Consider the following 15,226-nt stretch of genomic DNA (forward strand, 5'->3'; position numbering starts at 1 on the left):
TTAACTGAATACTATTCTTTATCCAAGAGTTACAATCCAAAGCAAAACACAAGTGGAGGAAGATAGAGGCTCGTTATACATCTTTTATTTAAAAAAAAAAGTCCATAATGTACATAAAGTCTTAGTTACTGTCTTGCACTTCTACCAATGGTCCTTTTAGTAAAGGCAGTGCCTGGCAATTAAGGTTAAATAGCTTGTATTGAATTGTAGGCATCATGGTGCTACAATTACCTTGGAAATGATGACGAGAGTTAGTAGCTGCGGAATAATTGCAGCAGAGTATGGTTTTATAGAGAACGCTGAAAGCAAAGCCGTTAATAAATATGCCCAGCAACTAATAATTAGATTTTCACCAATTAGTGAGAAAGTAAAATTGAAGAAAATTAAGGATATATTCTACCCTTAATCAGTTACAGAAAGTACAGGGCTAAAATAATGTTGCTATGTTTTTAAGCAGTGTTTGAAATAACCTAAGTCTTAAAAAATTGCTCTTGCCTTAAGAGCTGAGAACAGATGAGGTATGAAACAAGGGAGGAACAAATACTGTTAATGAAAACAGGGACTACTTCTGAATGAACTGGTTCATGAATGTGATAGCGTATTACAATGTAACCTCTTGTAGTAATAGTTTTCAGAAGACAAGACAGGTGTCACAGATCTTATTTTTTTAAATTCAACAGCAATTGTTAACTGGAAGGTATGACCATGAAAGCTATTGCATTGAAAAATTAACTTTCCTTCCAGCTAAAATGCAGGAATACTGTGCACCTAAAATGGAATAGCTGAATTTAACATAATTCTGGAAAGCTAAGCAATCTTAATTTTCACAGCAAGTGAAATGCTGTGGAAAAAGTCACTAAGACACTCAGCTAGTTACTTTGCTCTCCACATCCCCACCCCATTACCATACCTGGTTATTTATACCTAACAGAAATAACCTTAACTATTAAAAAAAAAAACTGGTTTTTGAAAAGCTAGAGCATAATTGTTACTTAATGGTTACACTGCGTGATCTTAGAGCTCTTTTCCAACCTAAATGACTCTACGAGGCACTCCCAGCAGTTCTCATCCTTCAGATGGGTAAAAATGAGCATTGGCAGAAATCCTGTGCACATGCAAGAAATTAAGAGTAGTTTTAGTAGTAGCCATAGTGAGCAAAGAAGCCCCCAGGCCTTGCAAGCTTTTACAAGTTGTTTTTTTTAATTACTCTTTAGAACATATCTGTGACAATAAAGGTGCCTAGAATCACACACAAATAAGTAGTTCTGATAAGCTCCAAGCAGGGATTCTCTTTTCAATATAAACCTTAAAATACTGAAACTACAAGCACATGTACTAGTTATACACACAATCCCCTCCCTCCGCAAAAAGGAGGGTTGTCTTCATTTGTCATTCACACTCAGAAGTACTAGCAGTGAATCAAATTGAAAGAAAATGAACAGTTTAAATAAAATCTTTAATTGCTTATTTACAACAAAGGCAATGACTTGGCAATTGAAAAGTAGGATTTGCACTTTCCCACTAGCTTCAGATACAGCAAGTACAGTCAACTATAAAATGCGCAGCCTAGTGAGTAAGGCGCAATATTTACATCACACTAGTACTGCAAAATAAGCACTTAAGATGAGTTCACTGTGACAGCCAGCAGTTAAGCATTTATCCAGTAAATGCTAACAATGCTGAAAAAGAATCTTCAGATGTCACTTTATGTCAATGCTCTAGGTTTGTCAGATTGCAAACATGCAATAGTAATAAAAACCTGGTAATGGGATAAAAAAACTGATTTTCTCAGTTTGTAAAAGGTTAAAATGTTTTGATAAAAGTGTTTTTTTCCTTGGTCTGAAATTTAATGACCCAGTAACTCCAGATTTAACTAGCTACTTAACTTTACTTTAGCAAAGGTCTCTTCTGAGGGGGTACACAGAAATCAATTATTACATTTGAACAGGCTATACTAGAAGCATAGTACAGTAATCACAGACACAAATTTATGAATACAAATTACTACAGACATGTTAAGATGTTACGTTTTAACAGCTTAAAAAATTTAAGTGTTAAAGAATTTATTGCAGCCAAAAATAAAGAAGTAAGTTTTGTTCTCAATTTTGTTTTTGACATTCTTTATTTTCCCCTTCCCACCTAAATATTTTATGGTAGTAACCATTTTAGAAGGATAGGAAAAAAACAGTCAAGTGTAAGTTATTAATTCAAAACCTATCTTCCTGGCTGTCTATTCTGAATGTAAAAGACTAACAAATTACAAGCTAGAAGAACAAGAGATATGCCAGCTGTATGTTCTGGACATGGAAGTTTGTGGTAAGACCTATAGGGAATGTTGTGTTGTTTTTTTTTCTTTATAGATTCTTTACAGATGCTCTGTAATTACCTTCATGAAGGAATTTTATTTAGCAATGCAGGAAAGGGAAAAAGATGGCATGTGCACAGAAGTTACCATGTCATCCACGCACCGTTCAGCCTTGTCCTATCATTAATAGGACAACCAAAACCAATATAAGGAGTCTTTGCTACTGACCTCCTTAAATTACATTCTTGAAATTAACATTTCCCCCAGTAGTAGTATTTACAGTTCATGTTTAGAAGAGCATAGTATTTTTCAAGTTTCTTTCGTATTAATAGAAGTCAGTGTAGTTTTGCCATACCGTGTAACAGATATATAAACATTTAACAGTTTAAAGAGTTGATTCTTACGTTTCTTCAGAAACTTTTACAGTATGCATGTTTTATATTCACAGGGTAGTCAGATACATCCATTATAGACTCAGAATTAAGATGTCAGTTACAGCCATGTCCTCTTCCTGTCCGTGCAGTGGCTGTTCCAAGCTACTCGACTTCCATCGCTAATAGCGTATGTTAACAGAAGGTGTGTGGCAAGTACACAACAGACTCGTTGACGCGTTCAAAGAAAAGGCAAGTCTAACTTCTATCCGAAGCTTTCTCTAATAAGTTGTGCTCTAGTTCAGGTGATTCCTTAGTGTCTCGAATAGCAGGAGTGTTATAAATACCATCAACTGCAGGGACCGTCGTTGGTGTTGTGAGAGGTGTCACAGTGTGTCCAAACCCCTGGTAATGACCCATGGGTGAAGATGGCATTGAAGAAGCATCAGAAATAGGGTCTTGAGTAGATGAAGACAGTAAACTTGTATGCTCGTTTTGTTCATGATCCTCAGCAAAAAATATTTTTCTTGGCTGGCCCAGAACCGTCCTTCCTAGAATTATGCCAAATGAAAATGCATTTTAACACTTACAGCGATACACCAAGGTCTTCAAACACACAAACTTTAAAATAGCCATGTTAAATTAGAAGATTAGTCTTCGTTTTAGAAGAGTTTTACGTGGCATTGTTATCTTCAGTCAATAAAAGGATGTCTTTCCATTTGGGGGGGGGGGGAGGGGCGGGACAGGAAGACATCCCCCTCTATTCTACCTAAAACATCTGAAACTCACACTGAGATATGTATATTTAAAAGAAAAATTAAAAACTAGTCACTCAACTCAGGATTAGTGGGAAGAGCAAAGTGCCAGATATCCTATGAAATCCTTTAGGGATGCAGCTGCCATGAATTTTGTATGGGATGTTCTCAATGTACTATAGAGATGGCTAATAGTACAAAATGAAGCTGGAAAAATGCATACACTGCTAACAGATCATACACATCTGTCTGTTACTCACCAACATTTCGAACCTGTTCTGATATATCTGCCCTTATATCAGAAATATCCCACATTGCAAGGAAAGAGTCGAAGCATGACCCTTCTTCAGCTTCTTGAACATAAGGTTTATAGGAGAAACTGTAGTGATGTGCAATAGCAGCCAGGAACATCTCAACACAAATGATAAAATCCTGCAACAAGGAGAGGTATTAATTAATACTTATCATTCATAACTAGAGAAAAATAGCTCCCAGGTTTCTTCTACCATTTAAAGACTGATAGCAATGGCACTGGGATGCTGACATCAGCTGCTTTTTCACTAGAGATTCTTGGCAGATATCAGAGCGCCACGTGTACTACATACACACTGGAACAAGTCCTTGCTGGACAGACCAACTTGCTGAGAAGTGGAGAGTCAAAAAGAACCAGCTTTATAATGTACTCTTTTCAAGAACAGTCACAAGGATATCCAACAGAAGTATTTAATTGGGCCGCATTCCTCCCACACAACACACGGATATAGAAGTAGTGAGCAGAAACCTCACTTGGGGTGACCAGCTGAAATTTGGTCCAACTTTTAAATAATTCACTAAGATATGACAGTATTTGCTTGAAATCAGCTACGTCATCCTACATAAAGCAATTTCTCCTATGAAGTAATAGTCTGCTCCTACCTGTAGGCCTGTAGCCACAGCTTCCACACTTTGCCATTCCCAGGTGCGTTTCTCAGAAATAACGCCAACTTTCACCAGCAGTGCAATAAGCACAGCTTGCCTGTAAAGATTCCTAATTGTTATTATTGTTGTAACAGTGGTGCCTACAAACCACCAAGCAAATCTGCTAAACAATGCATGTTTGTAGGTATATGCATGTACGTATGTAGCAAGAATCTTATAAACAAATTTGCTGTTTGTATATTTAGACTTTAAAAGGAGAAAAACAAAATGAAGTAGGCTTGAAGAAAATCTTAATTCAACCATGGTCCTAAAGACCAACAGAGAAGACAGCTAAAGAAGAGTTTGTTCTTCCAGGTCTTTATTAGAACAAGTTGCTTCTCTATCAGGATGTTAAAGCAGCCCACAGAGTAACGGTCAACTAGTCAAATGCATTCACTCATTAGTAGCTAAGTGTGAGCAATGCTTAAAAAAAATACAGAAAATAACTGAAAAGTTAAAAAAAAATCATTTTGAAATAACTGCAAGTGAGGATTCTAAAATAAATTACGTTCTTGAGAGTTACCTTACAAAACACCAAGTCTGAACTCATCTCAAGTGAATGAGACTGCTGTGTCCAAAATACTGATATCCTTTTCCCCTTGCAGCACTTCACCAAGATTGTGGCTAGACATTTTGGAGCCTCTAACCTCAGTGATGCCAATCCAGCATTTTCTGTTCTTCTATGACTCTACTCTGAGAGCAAGAAGTAATGAGTAAACAATTCACTTACCAGAAAGACACAAAAACTACCATCTTCACACAAAGGAACTTGCCAACAGGTTGGATGGGGTTCAGTTCTTCACGTAGTACTTTATAAAACAGCACCAGACAGTACATAGCAAACTAACAGGGAAAAGAAACGAAGAAAAGCTTTAAAATCTTTGAAATCCTTGTTTATTTTGAGATGTTTCACAGCATCTCTTCAGTTCCAAAAATACCACAGTATGATGCAAACTTAAGAAGCTATTTTAGAAAGGAAATTCTGGACTTACTGAATCTCCATCCTTATTGTGTTAAAGCAGAATTATTTTTTTTGCCTGAAATTGTGTTTCTGAAATGTATCATATTGTCAGACAAAGACTGAGGTCATCTGTCTACAAACTAAAACAAGGCATAGGAAGCTCCCATAAGATCTTTTCAATGCCAAGTGCAGCTCTACAGAAAATGGCATAAAAAGTGGGTGTTCTTTCAGGCTTCTGTTAAGGATGCCTGAAAGGTTCTTTCTATGAGAAAAGAGGCAAGGAATACAATCTTCATTGCAAAACTGAGCAATCTGAACTGCAAGCAACCAAACTAATGTATAGCCAAACAAAAGTAATTGATCTCCCCTTTTCAGGGACATTCTTCTAGCCTATTACTGCAATTTTTTTTTAAGCAATCGTGTCACCCTGGACACAAAGAAGCATGTGCTGCTGCTGGGACTGCTGTCACAGCAGAAAGCAGTTACAGCTCATTCTCTAACAGTCACCCAATAAACACAGCTGTGGCAGCCAGAGGACACCCTGATCAGATGGGATGTCATGCTGTTATGATATCTGCTGCTGTTGCCAGAGGTGCTGCAGCAGTTCACGTGTAACGTGCTCTAGGTGAAGCAGCAAATGATTCCTCCACTTTCCTAGCCAGCCACCAAATGCCCTCTCTGACCTCCAAGATGAAATCTCTAGGCCTACAGGCTGACGTCTTACCCTTTCCCCATCACATGGCAGCTGAGCCAAGAGCCTTCTGGCTACTGCAGTCAGGGGCTTTCACACTGGAATAACTTCCCCTCTCTAAAACGCACACGCTCCAAGTCTCTTAGGGGTAATTTCAAATTAAAAGCTAAATTGCCACGGACTCCTGAGTATCCCTTTTCCTTAAAATCCAAATATTGGCTAGAGAGACAAGAAAACCTTATAATTATGCAGTCTTTTTCCTTCAAAGACCAGGTGTTAGGCTAGCATCTCTGCACTGTGTGCATGGCTTCTGTTTTTTCTGTCAAGGCTGTTACCACTAGCTTTGCAACGGTATTTTGAACAAAGCCGCAGGGATTCTCTGTATGTGTGCTGGGAGGAAGCTAGCAAGGTGAGTGGAGTCTTGTCATCTGCAGAGGGGAAAAGTTTGCAGCTGTAGCATGCCTGGGGTCTTCTGACAACTTCATCGAGTAGTTTGGGGTAGAGAGGTGGGACACTACTGATTTATTGAGCTTAGAAGTCAAAATAATGTCTAAAGACTAAAGTCTAAAGTTTAATAAAGTCTAAAATAAAATTTTAGATTGTTGTCCTAGCGTTCTGTACAGAGTATTTAAAAGATATGAAGAACAAGAATTAGAATGAAATATTCTACCTATAAGAATTACCAGACATTCATGCAATTACTCTCAACAGTTCACATAAGAAGAATTACATAATACTAACATGACTTAAAAGAGCAAAAGATATACTTCTGATACTCACTAGCTGTGACATGTTGTTAAGTATAACCAAGTAAGTCCAAGCATTGTTGAAGCTGAAGTTTCCTTCGTCGTACACGTCCACTAGCTCACAAATTCTGAAAGAATTTTTAGAATTAATCACAACATAGTACACTAACACTTTCTTGAAATGCTAAACCTTCATCACATCAATTAACTGTTAGAATCCAAAATCTGTTTTGGTACTAAAATACGAGCAATAGGGGTCTGCACAAGAATCACTTTCCAACAGTATATTAAGTTTATATTGTATTTTTCCCAGAAGAAACAATGTTTGAATATCATAATATATATAGGTAAGTCATTTTTTTTTTATTTTTAGCCCAAAAAAGGAGAATGAAAATGCAGGGCTAACACATCCCATTGCTGAACGGGATATTTATTTACATGGATATTCTTTGTGAATAACAACTTTTTCACAGTCCCACAGAATTAACAGCACCGATCATCAATACAAAGTTTGTGAAAGTAAACTTTAAACATCAACACACAGAACTGCCTGCTATTCCTTTACAACAAGAAATTATATGGTATGTACAAAGGCACAAAGTCAGGCTTATCACATGCGAAGTTTAGTACAATTTTAAAAGTTATGTGAAACTTGGCATTAAAAACACCCAGTTGTTAAAACCAGAGAAGAAGTAGGAGGAAAAGAAGACTCTAAAATTAAGAGATTGGTGCTCTAAAACATCTTTCCCACATAAACAGTACTTTATATCCTCCCCCACTTCTTTCAGCAGCAGGCATTAACTATTTATTATTTAAATTCTGCAAATAGTCATTTGCAATAGAAGCCATAAAGAAACCAAAGGCTGATGCAAATTGCTGGGACCCATTTAGAACGTAACACAACTAGTCTGCTTTCAAGCTGCATTGCTTCAATACAAAGGGCACGAAAATTCTTTCCAGTGTAACTCAAAATTACGTTCTGAAGACCAAGGTTAATTATTTATGAGCGTACTTACAAAGCAATAATGGTGGTAAATGGTCTGACAACAGTGTACTGCAAAACACCCAGTTTACATCTAAATAATAAAACTCTGCAAGAGAAACAAAAAATTCATTGTACAAGAATTTAAAGACAATTCACTTATGGAAATGTCCTGTTCTCAGGGGTTTCACTATTTCACAGTAATTTCAACTTAGCTTACTTCCAGGACTTCAGGCTACAGTTTACTGTGTGTATAAGCACAACGGAATAGACCTTTATAGATCCATACAAGAAAATACTTGGTGATACCACTTCCAGCTATGGAAAGATTCTGTCTGGGCTGAACAAAGAGATTGAAATTTTCACTTCAAGGATGTTTCGGAATCACATTCATAGTTTGTCTTTAACATTAAAGCAACTTTATGAAAATCTCTTGAGAGAGAAGGAAAACTTATTATGCTGCTCATCAGAGTAAACATGCAGAAACAAGCAGCTCATGGGCATATGGATTTTCTTTCCTCCCTCAGGTGTGGAAACAATATGCTATATGGCATCACCGAGTCAACGTGAGGTTTGTGGCAAACATTCTATGACAGCAAAAAAAGCAAATTCCAAGAGACCTTTTTCCAATATTTTTCAAAAAAATCAAATCATTCTCCAGCATCAGGTGCTGAACAATGTATGTTAGTAACTACATGTGATTTCTAGGATGTTTTACAGCTAGATCAAAACATGTTCACAGCTGCTTTCAGTAGGAGTTCATCACTGATAAACGAAATGCGTGCAAACCACAAACAGACCAGTGCCAAGCAACAACAACAGTTATATTACTAAATATTAAAACGTTTGTATCTGATTACACAGCTTAAAATTGTAAGGTGCCATCATATACTCACTCTCCCATAGCCCACGATGGACAACAACACAGGGGAGGCAGATGTCTCTGCTGATCTTTCGCTTCTATTATTAATACAAGGTTTGGATACCGGTTGGTTAGGTAATTTGAAAGAAAAACCATAAAATTATAGATGACATAAGCTTCATAGCATTCTCGACATGTATCCACATATATTGCAATGTTGGGGTATTTCAAAGCTATCCACTGCAAGAAGAGAGGTACACAAAAGGTTACGTGCAAGTAAGGCAAAAGCAATTCCAATGACAACACTGGCTGCCTAGTTCAGCCAGACACACTTCACTAGGCAGGAGGCAGTAAGTGAAATAAACTTGAAGTTTTTGTCTAGTAAGAGTGTGATGCTACAGCTAGAAAGTAGCATACTGTAAAAATACAAGTGGAACTTCAGATTGCATCTCTGCTGCTTCAAATGAAAGCAGGCTTAAAGCACTGCACGAGAGGTGCTCTGTATCTCTCCCAACACAATGCAGTCTTCAATTTAAAAGTAACTGTGGAGATGGTTCCCCATGCATGACCTACTCCTATCAGGAGGGGACAAGAAACAGTTTCCTGAAATTTGCATATTCCTGTCAATATGGATATGAAAACTAACTTTGTAGTCCTTTGGTACAAAGTTCGTTTCCTATGTAATGCATAAATGTTTGCTCCAGCATGTTTGCAAAATATATGAAGACAGCAGCTGATTAGCTTTCAAGTGGTAGTCATCGCTCCAACCTAAGCATTTCAGACAGAAAATTGCTTTTTGTTTTTGTCTGGCAAAACTGTAATTATGGATCAGCTGCCAGAGCTTTCCATTTTTTATTTTTGAGTATTACTCTGTTCTTGAACTGTTAAGTGCAGCCTGTGCAAGTGGTTTACTTCATTTTATTGGTTTGTGTTTTGTCTCCCAAACAGAGGCAGGTATTTTGAGTTTACTGTGCTTCCCTAGGTTGTAGTGGTGTGAATGTTGTGCCTTCTCAGAACTTCTTATTCGAACTTCAGGAAGATGCTTGGCTTCCTCATTGCAGTTAGGAAATACTAGAGATGGCAGCTACTACAACATCTTTATGGAGCATGCGATGCTGCATCACAAACTGTTTGAACCTGAGAATTTTATGTTCAGCTCAGATTCTATACTCTAGTAGAACACCATACTTGCAGCAACACCCATAGGATCCCAGAGTTTGGGGAAAGATTTAAATACCTGCCAGAAATGCCTTTGGGCCCTGGCTAGAGCTCATGTAATTAGCTGGCATTTTACTTCCAAAGAAAATTTCTGTGCTTCAAATTGAAATGCCAATCTGAGGTAGTTGATATTCCCCACGTGAAACAGATAGTGTTGCCTCCTCTACCCTCCTTTTCCCCCGTCACTAAATCCCACTCTTTGAAAAAAAAAAGTTCCTGAAAACCTATCTTTTATGGGAGAAATGTAAGTACTTGCAATGCCAGGAGGTGATAACAACATGTAAACACACATCCTGTACAATCCACGGATTTAGCACACTGCTTAGCTGTAGCTCAAGTCATCTCTATGCATGGAGCCACACGTGGCACACTTAGACAAACAATATCTGGTATGGCAGAACCCGTCATATAAAAGTATTGAGAAGTGTTTTTTTTTCTGGGATCTTGTCCTTCATCCCCTGACGCAATAAGGAAGAATGTAAGCACTAAACATATCTCAGAGCACTGAGCATATCTGGTCAAGAGGTTTCCAGTTCAGCTCTTACTGAAGGTGGAAGGACCAAAAGCAAGCACTTATCCCCATTTCTACGTTGGTCATAAGGGGTATTTGACAACTGAGAGGGTTAGATGGGGTTGCAAAAGTAATCCCACAAGATCCACGACAACCACGTAATATCGTTAGAACTACGCTTCTGATGTACTCTGTAAACAGGAGTGAACAGAAGTTTCTAGGACCGTGGCTCTCCACGCAGCATTGTCTCTGCTGTGACACCGTTTTCCCTCACCCCCACAGCAAACAGTTTTACGGGGCTGTTACCAGTAAGAGGACGCTTACACTGTCTAAACTGTAAATCGGCACCATCCACAGAATCCTGTCACAATAACAAAAGAACATTCAATTACTAGACATACTTTTAATCCGAATCAAATTCAACATTTGCAGCAGAGGTAAAAGGCGAAACACTACCTTATTATCGGTTTCTGCAGCTCAGGCTGAGTGTAATGGACGAGGTGCTGCAGTATTCCCCAGAGAGATATGGGTATGGTCATGAGGAGAAATATCCCGGCGATAAACCATGCCTTGGTATGGATGCCAACCTCGAAGAGAAAGAGAAGAGCGGGATGTCAAAGTTTTGGCGTTAATCGTTTGAAGTACTGGTAGTATAGCATGAAAAACGTTGTTTTTTTTTTTAAAGTGCTGGTAGTGTAATAAGAAAAATGTATTTTTTTTATTGTTAACTTTGAGTTTTAAGACGGATATTCGGTACACGTTGCGATAGTTAGTTTTTTCTGCACCTCGTTTTGCAGTACCTGATTCCCAACGTCCCCCCGGCTACCTGTTGATCTGAGCACCTCACTTAAAAGCCAAGGATGGGAAATCTGAACGAAAACACCGGCTCCCTTCAACACATTTTAGGAGCTAACACTTCAGCTCTGCCCTGAGCGGCACCAGCGGCGGAGGGGAGCCTCTCCCGCACCCCGCCGGCCCCCGGGCAGGCAGCGAGGCGGCTGCCGTGAGGGGACGAGGGGACGAGGGGACGAGGCCCCGCCGCCCCCCCCCCCGGCCGCTCACCTCCAGCTTCTGCAGCTCCCAGACGCAGAGCGGCACCACCACCAGCAGCCCCACGATGTACAGCAGCACCACCAGCGGCCGGATCCAGCGCCGCCAGTTGCCGCAGGTGCACGGCATGGCCGCCAGCCCTCATCTGCCGCGCCCAGAGGTGACAGAGCGGCACCGCGACAGGGCGCGACAGGGCACGACAGGACCCGGCCCGCCGCCACACACCGCCCCCGCCACACTTCCGCCCCGCCCCGCTTCCGGCTTCGCCCCCTCCTCGCCCAGCCCGGCGCCCATTGGCTGCTCGCCACGCCCGTCGCGGGTGCCCTGCCCCGTAGAATGGTTGCTTCCACCTACCCCCGCCCCCCCCCCCCCCAGCCGCCAGCAATGGGCTCTCCCGCAGTCCCGACCCGCGCTTGGGGAGGTGGCGCGCGCCGGCGGCAGGTGCGCTCGGGCGCGCGCGGCGGGGACCGTTATTCCCGTCAGTTAATCCCACTATTCCCGCTAGTGAGGGTCCTGACACGACGCCTCCGGAGCACACCCGAGTGACACAAAATACATACCAAGCTTCTAAGCGTTTGCTGGGCGTTTGTTTTTCAGACTTACTAAGCGCCTCTTGAGGGCTGCCGAAACGCCCCTTAGCTCCGCAGCGGTCACTGACAGGGCACGGGGCGCTGAGCTGCGTGAGGACCGCTGGTGGTGCTCAGCCAAATTTCCAAGGGAAAGGCAGCTCTAAGTCCTCAGAAGGAGCCAAAAGCAGACTCTTAAACGTTTGAGGTGTGACTAAGCAGTGTGTGCTGCAAGGAGCCACGCGGAGGATGAGGTACTAAGGAACAGTAACGTGGGTCTCTCTGTGTAAATCTCTGATTTATTTATTTATTTATTTTTAATGTCCGCAGCAATTGTTTGCCCAGGCTTTCCACTCTTAATTTACCAATGCCCCAGACATTTATTGAAATAGTGAAACTATGTAGTTTTCTTAATGTTCACAATACTCTGTATTGTGGAAATGACTGAAAATGTATTTCCATTGGATGGATGCAACCTGAAAGGAAAGTTTCTATTCAGTAAATGGTAAAACCCTTCAAACTTCTCAGACTGCTTCTCCCAGAATCGACATAACTGGTAGTGTGGGGCCAGAGGCCTGTTTCCAAGACCTCTTTTTGCCCTTGCCATGCTCCACAGCTGTGGCACCTAATGGTTTGTGAGGACACCTGGCTGAGGCGGCAGCTCAGCTCAGCTCAGACAGAAGCGTTCAGTTCTTTGGCATTTCAGTTCTAAGCTGCCAAAGCAACAGTTGCTCATCTCCTCCAAGGAGATGAAGGTGTGGCTGAATTCAGCGCCAAAACCAACAGCCAAACTATGTTGGTTTAGCCAGAGATGGACACTGTGGTAATGGGCTGTTAAATTTTCCTTCCCCATCCAATGTCTTAGGAGGCAAAGCAAGCTAAGGTAGCAGTGATACCCTCAGTAACTGGTAGGCTCCTCTACAAGTGAGGGCAGAGTTCTGTGATCCTTTCTTTTCTGCCTGGTTATCATCCGTTTCCTTTAGCTTACTACTTCCATTTCCTTCCATTATGTAGAGTTTAGAAGAATGATCTGAATTAGTTAGCCATGACCACATTAAGTAAAAAGCCTGATATTTCAATTGCCATTTCTCAATTTTTCTACTGGTCAATGAATTAGCTGCAAATTTAGTTTTAATGTTTAAGGATAGAAAACAGTTTAACGAAACTGAAAGATCATCTCTGCATTACAGATAAAATAAAAATTCAGTAGAATTTGCTCAAGGTTATGGCAGACTTGTGAACAGAATCTTGTTCACTGATACTGGCACTAAATAATTCTTCCCATATTGTTTTGAGCTGAAATACTAAAATTCTATATTGTATTACCAAATTAGTGCTCGGGTGCCTATTCTGCAAAGCCTTTGGTCTTAGTACGTAACAAATTCTTGATGGTACAAGAAGTATGTCAGTCAGACGCTACCAAACTCAGTCATAGTGAATGATGAAAAGTATCTAAATATAAATACTTTTCTTAAGCATGTTACAGACATAAAAGCGAATATTTCCAGCGTTTCCAGAAAAGCAGACAACACAAATGCTGAAATACTAGGAATAACTACAATAACTTATCTGTAAATAATGTATCTAAAATGACGGGAAACATTTTATATCATTAATGAATAAGCACGTTGTTTACAAAACATTTTGGGTTTTTTAAATTTCTCCAGTAACTGGTACATTGAAAGCAAAGCACTGTTGTTTTGTTTTGCTGCTTTGTTTTTAACTTCCCTAAGAATATCAAGCCGAGAGATGGTCTCTTAGTGATGTTCTTGGTTCTTGTATCGTTTGTGGTACTTTGGGGTTTCTTCAGCACTAACTGACCTAAAAAATCCTTGGGGAGAATTTCAACACTTAACAGACTTGAAATCATTGTTTTCGGCTTATCCGGTCTTTTTTCTGTTTACTCGTATTTTGTGTGCTTGCCTCAGGTTCCAAAGTAGACTTCTTTACAAGAACAAGTCACGTTTCTTTATAATCAGGTTTCTTAGAAAGCAAAATTTAACACAATTGTGTTATGTCTTTGCTGGCCTGACCTCCCCCTCTAGCAAACTCCAACATACATTCCTTTACGTTTTTTGAAGGCTGGTAAAGGAGAAGCAGCCGAACTAATGCTTACCTTTATCCTCCAGAAGGAGAGGAGCCTCACTTTACACATACTGCTATCACAAGAATACTCACTGGTCAGTCACTGTGGGTTGGTTTTAATTAATATTACATTAGAAGAATGTTGGACTAGAGAACCTCATAAATATTTTCAGTCCTGCTGTCAGATTTCATGTGCTGCCCCAGGGGACTGGTATGCTAGTCTGATTCTATGCAAGAAATGTAATAAGGTTATTAACTTGGGCACCCCTCTCCAGTGGTAGCTGTTACATAAAGGCATGCTGTAAATTTGTAAGTAAATGTAATTCCTGAAAAAATGTTAAAGAAATGCATTTCTGCAAGTAGATTCTTTTGCATACTTTCAGAAAGTTTTTGTACAAAATATATGAGAAGTAGATAGCTTTTTTAACCAGAAATCTGAAGCTTTATAGTATTTTTACAGTATAGAGGGAAAACAGGTTTTCGTACTAGTTCAGGTCAAAATAACTGAGCAAGTAGTGCTCAAGCAACTTTGAAAAATGCCAGCACTTTCCTAGAATATGTAAATAGGAATGTCTTTCATGGGAGAGGGGAAACAATCATTCTGTTCTACTTAACTGTAGTAAGTCTATTGTGCATGAGGAAAAAAAAAAAAGGTGTCTCAGTTACACTGGGAAGCAGCTAGCATGATCAGAAGTTTAAAATACAAATTCTGCCAGGAAATAATAAAATAATTGTGATTAGAGAAGTCTTAAAGGAAACTAGATGAATGTGTAAGCAAAGATAAAAATTGTATTCCATTATTTTTGATGTAGATATCACAAACATGCTGAAACTGCAGCAAGGGGAATTGGGGTACTTAAGCACTGGAACAGGTTAGTTTCTGTGATGCCCAACATTGAAGTTTCTTGTTCGGAATCTACTTCATGTCTCAGAACTTATTATTATTTTTTTTTCATCAGAAAGAGGAACTATTCTTGTCTGTGGGGTACTATTGTTATGTTGTGTCTCTACGAAATACCTTTTCCACCACTGTTTTTTAACAGAACTGAGGACACGTTCTATCTCTGTTGCGCCAAGCTTCCATTGTAAAGGACCAATTCCACTTTTAAAATAACTTCATAACCAAAACGATTTTGTAATAGAAGTGAATGTGAGTTGATAATATG

At 39.8% G+C, this 15,226-nt stretch overlaps 1 protein-coding gene across 1 annotated transcript; it reads right to left on the minus strand.

Moving 5' to 3' along the window:
- Positions 1-1,437: 1,437 nt before the first annotated feature.
- Positions 1,438-11,677, minus strand: TMEM184C (transmembrane protein 184C). Its single transcript, XM_035554498.2, has 10 exons — positions 11,422-11,677; positions 10,816-10,946; positions 10,684-10,720; positions 8,665-8,870; positions 7,803-7,877; positions 6,821-6,914; positions 5,119-5,231; positions 4,347-4,446; positions 3,692-3,863; positions 1,438-3,227 (listed from the first exon to the last, which is right to left on the minus strand). Exons 1-10 carry the CDS (start codon positions 11,536-11,538, stop codon positions 2,935-2,937), a joined length of 1,338 nt encoding a protein of 445 aa, XP_035410391.1. The 5' UTR covers positions 11,539-11,677; the 3' UTR covers positions 1,438-2,934.
- Between the last annotated feature and the right edge of the window lie 3,549 nt (positions 11,678-15,226).

Source organism: Cygnus atratus, chromosome 4 (assembly GCF_013377495.2).
Source record: "Cygnus atratus isolate AKBS03 ecotype Queensland, Australia chromosome 4, CAtr_DNAZoo_HiC_assembly, whole genome shotgun sequence".
NCBI lineage: Eukaryota > Metazoa > Chordata > Aves > Anseriformes > Anatidae > Cygnus > Cygnus atratus.